Source organism: Bos taurus, chromosome 5 (genome assembly GCF_002263795.3).
Source record: "Bos taurus isolate L1 Dominette 01449 registration number 42190680 breed Hereford chromosome 5, ARS-UCD2.0, whole genome shotgun sequence".
Taxonomy (NCBI): domain Eukaryota; kingdom Metazoa; phylum Chordata; class Mammalia; order Artiodactyla; family Bovidae; genus Bos; species Bos taurus.
Window position 1 is genome coordinate 7299663 of NC_037332.1, and position 18349 is coordinate 7318011.

Here is an 18349-nt window from a genome sequence, read left to right on the forward strand (position 1 = left end):
TTCATTCATTTTTCTATGGACCTTTACTTAGAATATTACTAAATCTTAATATAGTTGATAATTATAACATAAATAAATTTTTAAAACAAAATCTGTGAATGTCTTACAGAATTCTTCAACGTAAGGGATATACAATCAAATAAATTCCTGTTATTAGGTATACATTTTCTATTGAAATCTCAAGACCATCATATAAGTATGGATTTGCTAAATAGTGGGGGAATTTCTCTGGGGACCCATTATCTAAATCTTGAAAATGTTCTAAAATCGATTGTGGTAATAGTTTCATACCTCTATGAACAGACTAAAAGTTATTGAATTTACATTTTAAATGAATTAATTGTATAACATGTGAATTATATATCAATAAAGGTATTATACAAATAAAAAAAATAAATCCAACTACTTTAAAGACAGTATGCTACATGAGATGCTTTCTTAAAAACATACCCCTTGCTTTTATTACAGATCCTGGTCTGCTTTTACCAGAAATGAAACTTGATCTGATAATTAAAATCATTTTATGGATAGAAGCATTATTTTTCATAGCCATTTAAAACATCAGTGGACACTTTTTAGAAGTTTAGAATTTTAAGTTAGATTTAATGAGCTTGAATAATAGTTTTATTTTAAATTGTTTCTCAGTTTTTAAAGTTACTCTTTAAATAGTATAGGCTCTTTCACTTTTTAACTGCATGGTTTTCATCAAATTACTTAAATGAATCTGAGTTAGCCTTTCTCGGAAGTGGAGAAAATACACGCGCCTATTCTTGAGTTATCCCATTGGTTAAGTGTGATAATGTGTGAAGTGCTTGCCTAGTAAGCACTATGTAGTATATTTCCCATATGTATTAGCTCTAAATATTATTAGTATCACCATTATTAAATTTTAAAATGATTACTGTATATCTGGTGTCTTGCTCTTTGTATTTACTATGTTTTCATAACCTAGGCAGTCATGATCTGCTGAGTGATTTAGCAGTTTTTGCTGCAATTGCATGAATTTAACCTGATTTCATGGGATGAAACAGAATGAACACCATGGTTCATGGCTGTCAGTAGTGAAAAATAGCTGGAAATCAGACAAACAGCTTCATTGCTGAGATTGTTTCCGGGCTAAAAGTTCTTCCAACAGCTGTTTGTTTTGGCCATTAATCGGGTCCATTCTTTTTTTCTTTTCTTTTTTTTTTTTTTAAAGCTGGGGGAAATACAATTTTCTTTAAAAAGAGAATATAGGCTGATTATTTCTGAAGTCAGGAAGAATGCCTGTCCTTCTACTATTGTGATCTCTTGGCTGCTTTGACAGTTGGACTGAAGGGTTTTGCTTTTGTTCTTTTTCACTCGCAATGCTCAGACTCAGACTGCTCTAGTGAGAAGAAAGAGTAAATCTAGGAGCTCTTTAATCCTAGAGAAAGAGCTCTGTAGCAGTTACCTTCAAGAAAAGTTTCCTCCCCAAAGGAGTAGTTAATATTACATGGGCAGTGACGCACTGAACAGAGGAGAGAGAATGAATATATGAGAGAATGAAAACATGAGAATTCAAGCCAGCAAGAAAGAAACTTAACTGAAGATGAAGGGGAGTTTTGCCTCTTCCTGCAAGTTATATTATTAGTTTTTGTTTTGTTTTTTTTTTAAATCACGATGACTGCTAGTTTTGTTTAAAGTATTTGTTCTGGAAATACTAAAGTTGGAGTCTACCAGACTGAGGTTAGAAGCATTTTCTTTGGCAGCAAGAAGATACTTTTATAGAAGCCATGCCTGTACTTGGGGTTGCCTCAAAACTAAGGCAGCCAGCTGTTGGGTCAAAGCCTGTTCACACTGCTCTTCTGATACCAAGTCTTGGCACCACGGGGCCACAACGCTCTTCTTCGAGACCTCTGGAACTAACTGAATTAGAGAGCTCAATGCTTTCTTGTCAGCTCACCTTCAAATCAAACTGTGAATCTGAAGAGAAGAAACCCCTCCAAGGAAAAGCTAAGGAGACAGAAGACAGCAAGGTTAGTGACTAAAGGTTACCTGCAGACTTTAAAGCTGAAATGCAAATTTCCTGTTAGGTAGAATATAAAGCATGTTGTGAATTGGGGAGCAGCAGAGGAATATGGGTGTAAAAGAGTTAAACAGTTTGTATAGTCAAAAGGCCTATGTACAGTTGTTGTAAAAGTGATGAACAGACTTCTCTGAATATGCCTGTGTTATCAGAACTACTTATTGATGAAGTGCCTTGTGAAATCCTAGATATCTCTCTTACTGAAAATCATAATTGATCACAAGTATGAGGTAAAGGGAAGCTATTTTTCATATACATTATGAAGTAAAAATAAGATTTATTTGTGAAAAGTCATACAGACACCATCACTTTTCTCTAAATCATTTGCATTTTATACACTTTCTGACTGGATATGTGAATCCTAGCCTGCTTAATTCATTACAATATAGAAGAAAAGGAAATATGATTTTCCTTGATACTGCACATTTGTCTGGGTTTTCACTTGTAAATTGAAACCCTGGTTTTACTCATTACTGACATCTTTTTCAGTCATTTAATTTATGACATTTGTGAACAGTAGCTCTTGGGTTTTAAACCATACTACACTCGTTTTCTCCAGATGCTGAAGGGTAACAGGACCCTTTAGTTGGTGAACTTCGCAGGAATTCCTTTATACCTTGCATCACTTTTTAATGCAGCATTAACTTAGGATGTCCAGCTTTACAAAGTTACCTCTCTCATCTCTGACTCCTTTGGGATGAGTTGATTTTACTCTCCCACCCAAATGTATGTTAAAAATAATTTAAGAAAAAGTCTTTGTACAGAAATCAGCTGTCCAAGTTAAAAAGAAAGTCACCGTTTTGTCTGAAATGTCCATTCTATCCTCACTTGTTCATATCTTCTCAGGAACAGCAAAGTGCGACTTTCTTCATAAAGTCTCTGCTAATTACCTTTCCTGTCCCTCCGTCTCCTGTTCTTTATCTGTAGCAATGATTGCAACATCTTGATTTATATTGAGTTTTAATTATCTGGATAATTTATTTCTATCCCCACTAAACTGAAAATATATACAGCCCAGGACCGTATTCTCTGTTACAGTTTCCTCTCCTCAAGCCCTTTATGCCTAACAATTAAATAGTCATTGAATGGATTAACACATGAATGAATGAATCACTGAATGAAAAGACAGTTACGCTGAGAAAGATTTAGTTATGTTCATGAGTCTCTTTGGATCATCCGCCTGTAAAACATATGGCTTAGAATGAATGATTTTTAAAGTACTTCTAGTTCTACAATTATTCCTTTTATGTTTTAGGACAACATCTTCTACCCAACAAAAATCAGTTAAAAGAAAGTAATTAATTTCAGGCTTAGTGTTCTCAGCCCAAAATAAGCATTTCAAGGTGAAAGTAGGGAAGTGTAAACTACCAAAAAAGACTAAAAAAATATTTAACTTTATGAAAATAATTAAAAGCAAATGGATGTCATTCTCTTCTAAAATTCCGTGTGCCCACAATGGCTTGTCTGATCTAGATGGAAGAGAAACCACTTTTCTCCCCTGACCGTGGCTATAATCTCTGCAGGTTTAGTCCAACTTGTACTTTGATAAATGATCTTGGCCTAAGACTCGACCACTGTAAGTACAGTTCACAAGAGAATTTTGGTTGGTCTCTTTGGTTAGTGAACATATCAGTCATACATCTGATATTCCAATAAGACTCTGTGGTAAGTAATGTTGTATTTATAAGGATGTTTTTACCATGTCACTTATCAGATTAAAAAATTTTCAGTCAAATGTAAAGAATGCCTGGTCAGCATTCCAGAATATTTCTAAATGTTAGGAAAGAATAAAGACTTACATAAACCTTTGAAAAAATTGAACTGAAGAAAACAGCAAACATGATCAAGGTAGCTGTATTAGAGAAAATTAGATGTGGCTACAAATTGTTTTAAAAAAAACTCAACAATAGCAGAATTCAAATAGGGGTTTCTTTCTCTTTCATTTAAAGGCTATCTGGAAGTAAGTACTCCATGACTGGCAGGGGGACTTCACCAAATTGTCAGGGATCCAAGCTGTCTCTTTTTTGTTCATCACCATTTTGGCATCCATGTCTCAGTCTTGAATGGATAACTGACTTTCACTCAATTAAAAATACATGTCCTATTTCATTAAGGATTCTTCCACATCCATTTGGCCTATTTTGTAGTTCCAAGGCCTTATCTAGTTGTAGTAGAGACTGGAAAATATAAAGTTTATTCTAAGCAACCGTGTGCCCAACTAAAAATTATGGGTTCTATTTCTAAGGAAAAGAGACCATGGATAGTACCCACAATAGATGACTATCATTAAGAAACATTTATGTGGAGTATTTGGCCAGTCCTTGTACTGAACAGCCTCACAGTTTGGTGAGAGAAAACAAATCTGGATATGACAGTGTCAGAAACGGATCTTCAATCCAGTACTCCCTTCTCCTATTCTTGTTTTTTATTAGTGTACATGCCAACATTCCAGTCATCTAATCTTGATTTCCTAGTCTAACTTCTGATAATAAACATTGCTATTCCATGTTCCATAATTTGCTAGAAATTGGAAATTTTGCTTCTGTACTGCAGCTTGTATTTATCCCCTTACACACATCTTCATTGATCCCTTTATGCACAAGCTTGACCTTTGTTAAGTTTTCTGTCAGTTATTGTAATAATTCCAAATTGGTCCCTTCCCCAGGGATTCTCTATCACATCTATTCAAAACATTTACCATTCTGATTAAAAAAAAAAAAAAAGACTTTAGTTACTTCTCCTGTCTTATATTTCAGTCCTCCGATTGGTGTCACTTCTATCTTAGCTCCATCTGGCTACTCTTTTTCTCATGCTTGCTTGTCCCAACCTTTTTCAGTCAAATTAGACTCCCTGTCCTTTTTTTTTTTTTCTTTTTTTTTAATTGAAGTATAGTTTCTATACAATACTATATGTTACAGGTGTACAATATAGTGATTTACAACTTTTAAAGATTATACTCCATTTACAATTATTATAAAATATTGACTATTTTTCTCATGTTGTGCAATATATCCTTATAGCTTATCTTATACCTAATAGTTTGTATTTCTTACTGTATTATACCTGTGCTAAGTGTACTAAAGTACCAAGTCACTTTCAGTCATGTCCAACTCTTTGCAACCCCATGGACTGTAGCCCACTGGGCTCCTAGGTCCATGGGATTCTCCAGGCAAGAATACTGGAGTGGGTTGCCATTTCCTTCTCCAGGGGATCTTCCCCACCCAGGGATGCAACCTGCATCTCTTATGTCTCCTGCGTTGACAGGTGGGTTCTTCCTAGCAACACTGGGAAGCCCATACCTATACCATACCTACTGATTCTCTCTACCTTCCCGGGCCCACTGGTAATCGCGAGTTTATTCTCTATGTCTGTGTCTGCTTCTTTTTTGTTTTATTCACTGCTCAGTGTGCTTTTTAGATTCTACACACAAGTCATACCATAGGATATTTGTCTTTGTCTGACTTATTTCCTTAGCATAATGACCTCCAAGTACATCCATGTTGCTGCAGATGGCAAAATTCTACTCTTTTTATGGCTGAGTAGTGTGTGTGCATGTGTGTGTGTGTGTGTACACTGCATTTTCATTGTCCACTCATCTATTGATGGACACTCAGGTTGCTTCCATATCTTGGCTATTGTAAACAATGCTCTATGAACATCGGTGTGCATGTGTCTTTATAAATGTGGGCTTGGGAGATTTTCCAAGAGTGGAATTGCTGGAACATATGGTAATTTTGTTTTTAGTTTTTTGAGAAACCTCAATACAGATTTCCACAATTTACATTCCTACCAACAGAGTAAAAGGGTTCCCTTTTCTTCATATCCTTGCCAGCATTTGTTATTTGTGTTCATTTTGATGATTGTCATTCTGACAGGTGTGAGGTGATAGCTCATTGTGGTCTTACAAAATAAATAGCTTTAATTACAGATTTCATGTCCCAATTTCATATTCCACCATGATATTTCAAGGATTTATACTTTTTTTCTGTCTACCTTTTGTTCTGATTTTCAACTTTTCTTGAACTTTCTAGTGTCTTTCCTCATATGGATTTGCTTTTCTTTTCTTCCTAGGTGTTCACCCAAATGAGAAAGAGAGTCACTTTGGTTAGGAGATCATACTTAAGAATCTGGAGATTAAGGTTAAGGAAGAGTATTATACATTGTCATGCTTCAGCAAATAGCGTGTGATTAAGTATTAGACATCCCTGTTCGTGAAAGTTCCTTAGACAATCTACCACTGTAAACTGGCCTTCACTTTTAAATGCCCAGCCTCCTTTCCACTTGATCTGTCACCTACATATTACTTCTATTCTCATTTTTAATTTCTTTCACACATGGCTTGTTGACCCCTTCTTTCTTAGATTACATATGCAAACTAAAGTTTTTTTTAAATATTATTATAGAAAATAATTTTTTGAGCATCTACCTTGTACTTTGTAATCACAATGGTGTGATCACTCAGCTAGAGCCACACATCCCGGAATGAGAAGTCAGTGGGCCTTTGGAAGTATCACTGAATAAAGCTAGTGGAGGTGATGGAATTCCAGTTGAGCTATTTCAAATCCTAAAAGATGATGCTGTGAAAGTGCTGCACTCACTATGCCAGCAAATTTGGAAAACTCAGCAGTGGCCACAAGACTGGAAAAGGCCAGTTTTTCATTCCAATTCCAAAGAAAGGCGATGCCAAAGAATGCTCAAACTACCGCACAATTGCACTCATCTCACATGCTAGTAAAGTAATGCTCAAAATTCTCCAAGCCAGGCTTCAACAGTATGTGAACTGTGAACTTCCTGATGTTCAAGGTGGATTTCAAAAAGGCAGAGGAACCAGAGATCAAATTGCCAACATTCATTGGATCATCAAAAAAGCAAGAGAGTTCCAGAAAAACATCTATTTCTGCTTTATTGACTATGCCAAAGCCTTTGACTGTGTGGATCACAACAAACTGGGAAAATTCTGAAAGAGATGGGAACACCCGACCATCTGACCTGCCTCTTGAGAAATCTGTATGCAGGTCAGGAAGCAACAGTTGGAAATGGACATGGAACAACAGACTGGTTCCAAATAGGAAAAGGAGTACGTCAAGGCTGTATATTGTCACCCTGCTTTTTTAGCTTATATGCAGAGTACATCATGAGAAACGCTGGGCTGGAAGAAGCACAAACTGGAATCAAGATTGCTGGGAGAAATATCAATAACCTCAGATATGCAGATGACACCACCCTTATGGCAGAAAGTGAAGAAGAACTAAAAAGCCTCTTGATGAACGTGAAAGAGGAGAGGGAAAAAATTGGCTTAAAACTCAACATTCAGAAAAATAAGATCATGGCATCTGGTCCCAACACTTCATGGGAAATAGATGGGGAAACAGTGGAAACACTGACAGACTTTATTTTGTGGGGCTCCAAAAACACTGCATATGTGGCTGTAGCCATGAAATTAAAAGACAGTTGCTCCTTGGAAGAAAAGTTATGACCAACCTAGACAGCATATTAAAACGCAGAGTCATTGCTTTCCCAACAAAGGTCCATATATTTAAAGCTATCGTTTTTCCAGTAGTCATACATGGATTTGAGAGTTGGACTATAAAGAAAGCTGAGCACCGAAGAATTGATGCTTTTGAACTGTGGTGTTGGAAAGGACTCTTGAGAGTCCCCTGGACAGCAAGGAGATCCAACCAGTCCATACTAGAGGAAATCAGTCCTGAATATTCATTGGAAGGACTGATGCTAAAGCTGAAACTCCAATACTTTGACCACCTGATGCGAAGAACTGACTCATTTGAAAAGACCCTGATGTTGGGGAAGATTGAAGGAGGGAGGAGAAGGGCAAGATGAGATATTGGATGGCATCACCAACTCAATGGACATGAGTTTGAGTAAACTCCGAGAGTTGATGATGGACAGGGAGGCCTGGTGTGCTGCAGTCCATGGGATCACAAAGAGTCAGACACAACTGCGTGACTGAACAGAACTTAACTGATCTTGTACTTTATAGGAAATTTCTCATTTTAGTCTCCCAGTGTTTCAAAGATGGCATTGTATCCACATTTACAGAGGATTAAACTGAGGCCTAGATAAGAGTGGGAAACCAGCATGGGATCAAACAGTTAAGTACCAGTGTCAAAATCCAGAATTTGAATCTAGATTTGTCTCTGCAGTGACTTTTTTTTTTGCCTTTACATTTTATTTTCTCTTCATGATATACTTGCAATATTCTATTTATACTTTTTTCTCCAAATTTTACCTTTTTTTTAAAGACTTACTTCCAAAGTCAAAGAAAAGAATAAATAAATTGTTGTGCAGGTTAAAAGGAAGGAAAGTTTACATTCAGTTGTGGAGATATAAAGAAAGTACTTGTACATGATAGAGTGGAGGTTTGATTAATATTCTTACCCTGTTAGTTGCAAGAACAGTCAAAGTAGAGATCACTTCTTACTATTTTGTTCCTATAGTCCCAAAGCTAATGCTTTGAAAACAGAAGACGCTCAGAAGCATTAAATTGTATATTAAAAAAAAAAAACAGAAATTGTGACATAGACAAGAAAATACATGGATAATATTGATAAGAGGGCAGTTATTTTGTCAGATTTTACATTTGATAGAAATCCTATTTGGCTGGAACATTCAAAAAATACTTCATCATCAAGTAGTTGGAATTTAATGGGCAGATAAGATGCCCATGTAGAGGAGAAAAAAGCATTCTTTTGAGGAGAGGATTTCACAGAGGAATACCAAGTTGGAAAGCCATTATAATTTGAGCAGACTATTGATGAAAAGAAAGTTTAGGGGATCCGATTATAGATGTAGGCAGATAGAGGCATTTGGTAGACAATGAAGGAGTCTCTTCTTATGTAAAAATGAGACAAAATTACACCGTCAATGAGATTTCAGAGAAATCAGAGTGGAAAGGGACTAATATTAACTAATGCTTACAGAGACTTGCTAGATGCCATTTATTGGACTGAGCACTTCATGGAGTATTCCATTCGGTCCTTGCAATAGCTTTATGATATAAGTTCTGTTATTATCCCCATTGTATAGATGAATAAACTGAAACTGAGATTAAATTGCTTACCAGTATCTCAATGTGGCAGAATATGGATTCAGACTAAGACTGTGTGGTTTCAGAAGATGCTGTTCTTACCAGTAAACAACATTTCAACAAGGAGGACTCCTTGTGGTGCCAGGGGAAGAGAAGAAAGGCTATTGGCTGTATTAATTTCTATATGTATTGGTACGGTTTAAGTATTTAATTAGCATTGCTGCTGCTGCTGCTGCTGCTGCTAAGTCACTTCAGTTGTGTCCGACTCTATGTGACCCCATAGATGGCAGCCCACCAGGCTCCCCCATCCCTGGGATTCTCCAGGCAAGAACACTGGAGTGGGTTGCCATTTCCTTCTCCAATACATGAAAGTGAAAAATGAAAGTGAAGTCGCCCAGTCGTCTCCAACGCTCAGCGACCCCATGGACTGCAGCCCACCAGCATTGCTAGTGAGTTGCACTGGTATGACCAAGTGCCTGGAATGATCAGAAGACAATTAAGTTGACACATGGTCTCCATCAAATTGTTTGAAACAAAAATATTGGTAAATAAAAGAAACCCCATGATAGAAATACATAGCAGCAGATGTCAGTAGAGTAGAGGGCGGTCCCTGGTCTCCAGCTGTTTCCTTCATGGCAAGGATGCCTGGTTGCTGAGGACTGTGGACACTCCTGTTGGCTCGCTCACTCGGCACCACTTGCAGGGCTGGCCAGGCCCACGGCTGCATAGGTCAGCCCTCTGTTCTCTAGATGGTTACCCCTGCTTTGCCTAGTTCTGCTGTGCTTGCACATTTAATTATTTGTATTTAAAGAAACAAGATCATTTATTTTTCTTGTTATAGCTCATGCTCCAAGTTTTATAGTGAAGCCATTAATAGTTGCTTTAATTGTTTTTGTCTTTGTGACAGCAATAGTATAAAGAATATTGTAATGATCTCTGAAGTTTAACTTTTTCTCTACTGGCTGAAGACTCAGATTTTCAGTAGCATGCATTTCTTTCCCTTGAGTAACAATTTATAGAAATGTGACAGTGTAATACCATAATTCATTATTTTAGTTTGTACTTTACAAAGTCTTTAAAGAATTATATGTAATGTTTTAAACATATGTGATTAAATGTAATTCAAAATCTCATACAACTTTTAAATTGTTCTGCAGTTGTCACTATTGAGTGAATACTTGATGCCAGTTAGCTAAATGCATTCTTCTTAGCTTCTTCCTTCCCAGTGCTATAGACGTTTTTTCTTTCCTGTAATAAAAATGAAGGTGCTTAATATATTGTTTATGGAAACATACAATCAATAGGTATGTCATTAATTTGTAAATAAAATAATTGCTCTATAGTTGATATTTATGCTATCATGTCTCCAGGAATTACCCTCAATCTTGAACTTAAAATACTAGCTGGCATAGATAAAAGAACATCAAATTAGGAGCTCAAAGATTTGAATTAAACTTCTGATAGATTTTGAAAGGATAAGTTATTTAAACTCTCTCGACTTCAATCTCTGTATCTGTAAAAAATAAAAGAGAACCGAGGACAGCAGTTCTTGATAAAGTTTTTCTAAGGGTAATAGTTTTATTATGTACTCCTTTTCTTCTTCTTCATGATTTTTGTCCTATCCGTTATCACATTTCTCTTTTTATTCAATCTTTCTCTTCAATGGATTTTTTTGGACCAGTATTTTTCAAACTCATCACATTTTGGACCTGATGATTCTGTGATGCAGGGGAGCAGTCTTACTATCATGGGACATTTAGCATAATTTAGGCCTTTATCTACTGCATGCTAGTACGATCCTCCAGTTATGACAACCAGAAATGTCTCCAGATGTTGTGAAATGTGCCTGTGGGGAAGGTGAAGTCAAAATCAGTTAAGAAGCACTGCTTTAGAATCAGCTTCTGAAAATGCTCAGGTCTTTACGATATAATAAGAATAACCACTATTATTATTAATCTTGTAAATGTTAAGTATATTCATTAATTTTAACATTTAATATTTAATGATTATTATTTGCAGATACATTTCTTTAAAGAGTAGTTTGTGTTTATTGCCACTATTCCAAGCTTTACATTTGCTTTACTTTTCTTGATTTCTGACTTTTGTTTTCTGAGAAGTTACTAATGGCTTTTAAAAAGACATCTTTTCTTGGCTCACATTTACTTCTTATTTTCATCCTGTTTGTACCATTTAACATCTGCTGACCACCATTGTCAATTTAGAATACTCTAATATTCACTAACGAAGTGACCCTGGCAAGTCAATTAATACTTAAGCCTCAGCTTCTTCATCTGTAAAATGGAGACAATAATATAAACTAACCACATAAAATTGCTCTGAAGAATAAATGAGATATTTATTGCCTATAAACTGTGTGTCACCATACATAGTTGGTGGTCAACTTATTACCTATTATAATACTCTAAAATACGTAATACTTTAGTATAAAGATTAGCAATATTAAGTATTATTAGCAGAACAAAGGAAATGGTGATTAATTTCCATGTATGAGTAAAGTAACATTTCAACCATGTTTTGAAGACTGAATTTGTTTAGCCAAATAAATACAGAATAAGGAACATTTTAGGTAGAATAGCATCTACCAAGGTATGAAATACTGTGCTGTGGTTAGAAAACTATAGACTATTCAGCAATCCTAAAACATGGATAAGAGAGATGTAGTTGAGATGAGGCAATGGGAAGGTGACATTAAATGCTCAATAAGTAATTTGTACTTATTCTGTAGAGGATAGGGGGAGGATATCAAAGAGACATTATTAAGTCCATATATTAGAAAGATGAGGATAAAATATGGAAATATCCAGTAAAAAGAGAGTTTGGAAATACAGAAGTTTAGGAGTGTGTAATGGAGCAAACTTTTGTCTAAAATAACCCTCTCAAGAGTAATGGAAGAGGGACAAGTCTAGTGAAATAAGCTATAGCTTTTTGAATTAACATACTAATTATCAACAAAACACAACATTCTGTGAAGTATTTTAATTCAAACAAAAATTTACAGTTTATTTAGAAATGATAATTTGTGAATTTGGCAGCAAGTACCAGTTAAAACTAATGATCATTATTAATACTTTCTGAGTACCTACCACATGCTGGATGCTATACCCAATTTATTATTATTACAATTAAATATATGTAGAAACTGAGCTCAGAGAGGTGTCAAAATAGAGCAGGAATGTCAACCGAGGTCTATAGGACCCTTAAGTCCTTACTTTTCAATCTCCCTCTCTGTCTCTCTCTGATAACAATTTATAAACCACAGACAAAATCAGTTATTATTTCTTCTTTTTGTTGCTTCAATCACATAATGGGAAAATATAGAAAACTGTGATTCTTGCAGGAGGGCTGAATTAAGTTTTGACAATTTTCACTTTAAATTCTTTGTCCTCCCACTGTTGCTCCATTTGTGCTCTGAGAAACACTTTACTTTGGATTCCTGGTCATTAGAGCCAGTAGAGAAATTCAATATCTGTGGGAGAGATCATTAATTGAACGCATGGCAGGATTTCTCCACTGTTCCCAGTAAATGGAATGATCTGTTAAAAAGTGTTACAAGTCTGCCTGGAGTTGGGAAGATGGTGGCAAAAATTTACCTGATTCCCCATAAAATAAGATGATACAGTCTCCATCAAAGAGAAAAACCAAACAAAGAAAGAAGAACAGCAGGCCATCTCTTTTTGCTGTATTTTGATGTTTTAAAGGACTCTTGTAGAATTGAAAACCTGTGGGGTGTCACTCCCACAGATTCCCATCATGACATGTGTTAAATTTTTTAAACAATCAAAATGTCATTTGGTTAGTTACTGCTGCTGCTGCTGCTAAGTCGCTTCAGTCATGTCCGACTCTATGCGACGCCGGAGACGGCAGCCCACCAGGTTCCCCCATCCCTGGGATTCTCCAGGCAGGAACACTGGAGTGGGTTGCCATTTCCTTCTCCAATGCAGGAAAGTGAAAAGTGAAAGTGAAGTTGCTCAGTCGTGTCTGACTTTTAGCGACCCCATGGACTGCAGCCTACCAGGCTCCTCCATCCATGGGATTTTCCAGGCAAGAGTACTGGAGTGGGGTGCCATTACCTTCTCCGTTGGTTAGTTAAGGTAATGCTAAATTCTCTAACAGATAAACTCAACGGCTCGGTGGCTTAACACAGTAGGAGGTTATTTTTCAGTCTTTTGGTTGTTGTATAATATTGGGGTTTGACAAACTGTGGTACATAGGTCAAGTCTGGGTTGGCACCCAAGTTTAGTAAGTAGAGTTTTATTGGGATGCAGCTATCACATTGTTTCCATGTTGTCAATGGTTGCTTTTGTGCAGTGAGACTAGACTGGAGTAGTTGTAATATAGTATGGCCTTAAATATTTACCATCTGGCCCTTTATAGAGAGTTTGCTGACACAGGTTTATGGTAACTCAGGAAATCAGATTTTTTTTTTTAGCTTGTGGTTGTACCATCCTACCTTTAGCTAACCATAAGTGAAAGAGAGAACATAGAGGATTGTGTAAGAGGCTTAGAAATTCCACAGAACTCACTTCCACTCAGTTCTGTTGGCCAGAGCCCTATCGCAGGATACCTAATTGCTGGAAAGGCCAGGAAATATAGCCTAGCCACACATCTGGAAATGGTTTGGTGAACTATTAGCAAGAATTTAGTTAGCCCATGACTGCCTAATTAGTCAGATGTTCAAAATCAGCCAAAATTTGCCATATTAGAAATATTCTCAGGTGCCCAGAAGTGGTTTCCAGATTGTCCAAAAGTTCTTGATATAAGGACGTGTCTTTAAGTGCAAAACATTGAATGGGTGGAGGGCCATAATTATATTCAAATTACTAAATGTACAGAAAGAAAACACTTTGTATTTAATTCCGCTTTTAAAAAATAGACCAGGCCCGTGTACACAAATGCATCATATATCATTAATAACAGTGGTATCGTCACTTTGCAGGCTGCTTCCTGCTTGATGCTTTTGCTACCCATCTTTCGTTTCTCCTGTTCAAACCAACTGATCCAAACTTACATCCTGAAGGCAACTCTCTTGATCCTGTGCCCTTGTTTCTACTTGCTTTACTGCTCAGCTTGTAGCATTTCCTCTTGCTGGATTTGGAAACTCTCCATCAAGCTGGGAGCCAGAAGGGCCAAAAGAGCATCAGATCTGAATTCTAGAAGTGAAATGTAGAGCCGGGCTGGAGTCAGGAAAGGAGTCAGGAGCAGGAAGGAGGCGTTTGGTGGCTTCTAGATGTCCAATGCGTGGCTGCATAGTTGTGTGAGGGAGTATCTGCTCTCTCGGCCTGAAGACACCACCTAGCTCTGTAGGCACATTACACGTTGGCTCCAAAGTGGACCTAGTGGCCGTGGATGAATGGGTCATTGACAAATCCATCACTAGCATTGGAAGAAGCAACTCATATTGCAGTCTTTTCAGACCTTGGTGAGCAAATACAAAGAACAGTGCATAAAACAACCTCTTTTCAAATGCAACATAAATTTCTAAATGACTTAATTGGTCTTTAGATTTAATTGTACATCTGGGACTCTCCACTCGGGTTTATACTTCTCTTTATCAGTGTTTATTGTTTAGCTTTAGCATGGATCAATTTAAATTGCTCAGCTTTTAGGCTCTGAAAAATATGCGGGTAATAGGTATTTCTCTTTATTGCCCCTGAATGCTTACATTTTTAATCTTGCTGTGCCTCTATGTTTTTGGCCATTTGTTGCATTTCTGCAGAGCAATATTTTTGCCAGAATCATTTGTGTTATTATTTTGACCCATATACTTTTTTGGATTCTGTTTTACATTTCCTTTCTCCTCAAACCATCTGCTTTTTATAGCTGTTTTTTCCTTCCTCTGGCTGGCTTTTTGATATCCACACTTGTGTGTTGCCTTCTTCCACTGAACACAAGGGTTATCATCTCCAACAATACGTTCCCTCTGCTCTTTTCCTCTGATTCAAGCTAAATCTATTGTATTCTAAAACAAGGTTGCTATTTCACAAATAAATCCCTCCAAGTGCTACTTCTGTGTCTGTGTCATGGATCCTATTTCCTGTATCTATTAATTAGTCCATCATCAACTATTTATGCTTACTATGTAAAAGGAAGTGTGTGTGTGTTTGAAAGCTCATTTTAACATGATGAGCTTTGTGGGAAATATGCTAGCAACAACTGAGTCTTTAGGAATTTATATTTATTATTGAGGGCAACATTAAAATCTTCTTTGGTATTACTTAGAAATATCAGAAACACTTATATTGATAATTCAGGTTTCCAATAATCATAGTGTTTATTATACATTTGAAGTATTTTTTTTTTCTTTAAATTTCAAACAGGTTTATTCTCTTCAGTTGGGACAATCAAAAAATGTCTCCAGACATTGTGTTTCCCCTTGGAGTAGGAGAAATTGCCCTCCGTTTAGTGCCGCCAGTGCAAATCCTGTCTCTCTTGGGAAAAAAAAAAAATGCTTTAGTAGAATTAAAAAAAAAATGCAACATAACTTCAAAACATAGGATCATAAGAAGGAAAGAACAATAGAATAAGATAAAGCTAGAGTGGTGTATAAAATTTATTCCATGATGTTTTGTATAGTTGCTAAAGGTCATCTACACATTTAGATCTGAGCTTTGGAGCTGCTGATACATGAAGGTTAAAGCAAGTGATGTTATTATCAATGCCCAAAGCATGAGCTAATATTTCCTTAGGAGATTCACATCTTTGTCTGCTCTTTGGTGTGCAAGAAAAATTTTGTAGGGGCATAGGGACATCTTACTGTATAATTTAAATAACAATTTTCCTGATACCATTTTTATTCCAAATTTTACTTATTGTTTTCTCCCCTTCTCCTTACCTTCTATAAGGAATCATTAAGATGAAAAAAATTTCAGTCCACATAGGTGAGTGACTATACTGGTTTTCGCAGAACTGTCCTGATTTTTAGCTCTGAAAGTTTTTGTTTGGGGAATCTCTCAGTCCAGGGCACAGTGGAATGGTGGGTCACCCTAATTCTGAATCCGATGTTCTTATTTTTCTCTTTACTTTTACTTCACTTTTATCTCATTATTAATTCTAATTTGGTAGTAGTTGAAAATGTATTTTATATTTATTGATTTTAAAATATCACCTTATTTAATTAAGGATTCGTTGTCAGACTCAGTTGGACAGACCATGTCCTTTCTTGAATGCCAATTATTCAGATTAGAAGTCGTTTCTGTAGAGGTTTTAGTTGTTCGAAGAATGACTCTCTTGTTTTGAAGTTCAGGTGTTTACATCTGCTCCTTCACACCTCCGCCATTTTCGCTGCTGCTGCTAAGTCGCTTCAGTCGCGTCCGACTCTAGTGCTGGCAATACTGAATGCCCTGTTGTTTCATTTTGTGTGAAAGACTCAGGGTTGTCAGTGAAACAAACATAGTTCCCTGCGTCCATCAGGTGATTTCCAACAGAAGTTCCATAGTTCTGAGTTGAATTTGGAACTATCTTGAGGTTAATTTGTGTTCTCTCCACACTCAGAAAAACAGGACTTTTCAATATACTTCAGCAGTGTCTTTCTTCATAAGACAGACAGGATGTGGTCTGGGAGAAAGTCCACACTTTTAACAATAGCCCATTGACAAAAACTTGGGGAAGTACAGAGAGGAAGAGAGCATCTGTCTACACCCAGCATTATCAGAAGCATTTGTGCGTGTGTGTGTGTGTGTGAGAATCTTAGTTTTCAGAAAAATGTCTTTTAAGGTCACCCGTTTACCCCCTGTTTTTATTGGATGAGGAAGACTGGCTTCAAGATAACACAGCATTTTAAATTCAGGGAGGAATTGCATCACACTTTGTCTAGTTATCCCAGGCAGAAAATTAATTCCCTCAGGCACTAAACACATTTTGTTTAGCTCTTATGTCTGGTGCGTGTGAGGCAAGCTGAGAGAATTTAAAACGCAAGAAGATAAAATCCAACTGAAAGGTAAGACTGCAGAGGTTTCAGCAAGAAAGAAATCCTTTTAGGCCAAGAGTGGGCCAGGTGTTGACAACTATCTACGACTCATTTTGGGTGCGATTTGAGAGAAGATGCTGCTTGGAGTAAGGGTATCACACGCACTGATACATCCCTTTCTCTTCTGCAGCCTTGATCAAACAGTCATTAAATTTTTAATTAAATTTAATATTTTGAGGATTTACAAGAAAATCTCAAACATCATATCCCTGTGTTTGTTCTGTTGCATTCATAGTTTGTTTTGCCTTCCAGAGGATAGTTCCTGTCTATATCCACCCCCTCACAGTGGTGACTTGTCTGAACACATTCAGTGGAGCAGCTGCCATTGAGTTGAAAGAGTTAGAGCGAGTCCCAATGTCTGCCTTGTCTTTTGTTTTCTTCTTTTCATGTGTGGTTGTGTAAAACTTTTGTTCATGTCTTACCACCTGGATCCGCTGGTGAATGTGCTGCTACTCTCCAAAGGACTTGGCTATGGGTACTTCCTGTTGTATAGTGGGCTTTCATTTACAGGACATCTGTAAAACCACCGCATGAATTAGTCATAATAGCAAAAATGGCATTCTAATAAATATAGTAAAACTTCAGAGGACATACTTGAGCCAGGAGAAAGTCCCCCAAACAGATGTGATTTAAGATGAGTAAGCCATAAGTCAAGGTGCGGGTCTTATACTCTCTACCAGAAAACAGCACTTGGATTTCCTGGCAATGCAATTATGTAATAACTGTGGTTTCTTTCTGTAAACTGTGTCTCAGACAGGGAGGAAGAAGGAACCAACTGGATTGTGTAACTATATAAATAGAAACAGCCATGTTAAAATAACAGGACTGCTCTGAGTAAAGCCTATGAATGTTGCTACTAGCTGCAAAGCTGGGCTGCTGAATGAATATAAAATCCATTCTGTGGAGTATATCTCAGGTTTGCCCAAGAATACTTAATGGGAGAAGTCAGTGAGAAGTCCTTACCCTCCTTGCATTGTATGCCAAGTATTTTAGTTTAAGTAAATGAAAATTTTCTCTGCTAGAAATAGTCAAGTTGAAGACATATTGGAAATTTGTCCTCCAGTACGAAAAATAAATAATGAGCTCACACCATTTTTAATACAACACATAATTTACTAAACACTTGGAAGAGTTTATCCTGGCAGTGGTATAAAGGATAAAAAGGCACCTATCATCTTATCTATTGAACAAAATGTATGCAACTTTTGCCATATGCTTCTGGAACACTAGATGATTTAAACTTTACTGCTGTTCTTTATTTTAGAGGGCA

The 18349-nt window shown here is 36.7% G+C and overlaps 1 protein-coding gene across 7 annotated transcripts in view; it reads left to right on the forward strand.

Annotated features, from left to right (window-relative positions):
* NAV3 (neuron navigator 3) overlaps positions 1 to 18349 on the forward strand; it is an 893819-nt gene that overhangs the window by 509745 nt on the left and 365725 nt on the right. For 2 of the 7 annotated variants that reach the window (XM_059886495.1, XM_059886493.1), the window contains exon 1: positions 1243 to 1997. The exons of 1 other annotated variant lie outside the window; for it this stretch is intronic. In XM_059886495.1, coding sequence (XP_059742478.1) covers positions 1755 to 1997 — 243 coding nt within the window. In that variant the 5' untranslated portion in view covers positions 1243 to 1754. Of the gene's footprint in view, positions 1 to 1241; positions 1998 to 18349 lie in introns of those variants that run through there. 4 more of the 7 variants (XM_059886491.1, XM_059886492.1, XM_005206002.5 and 1 more) reach the window with 4 other exon arrangements.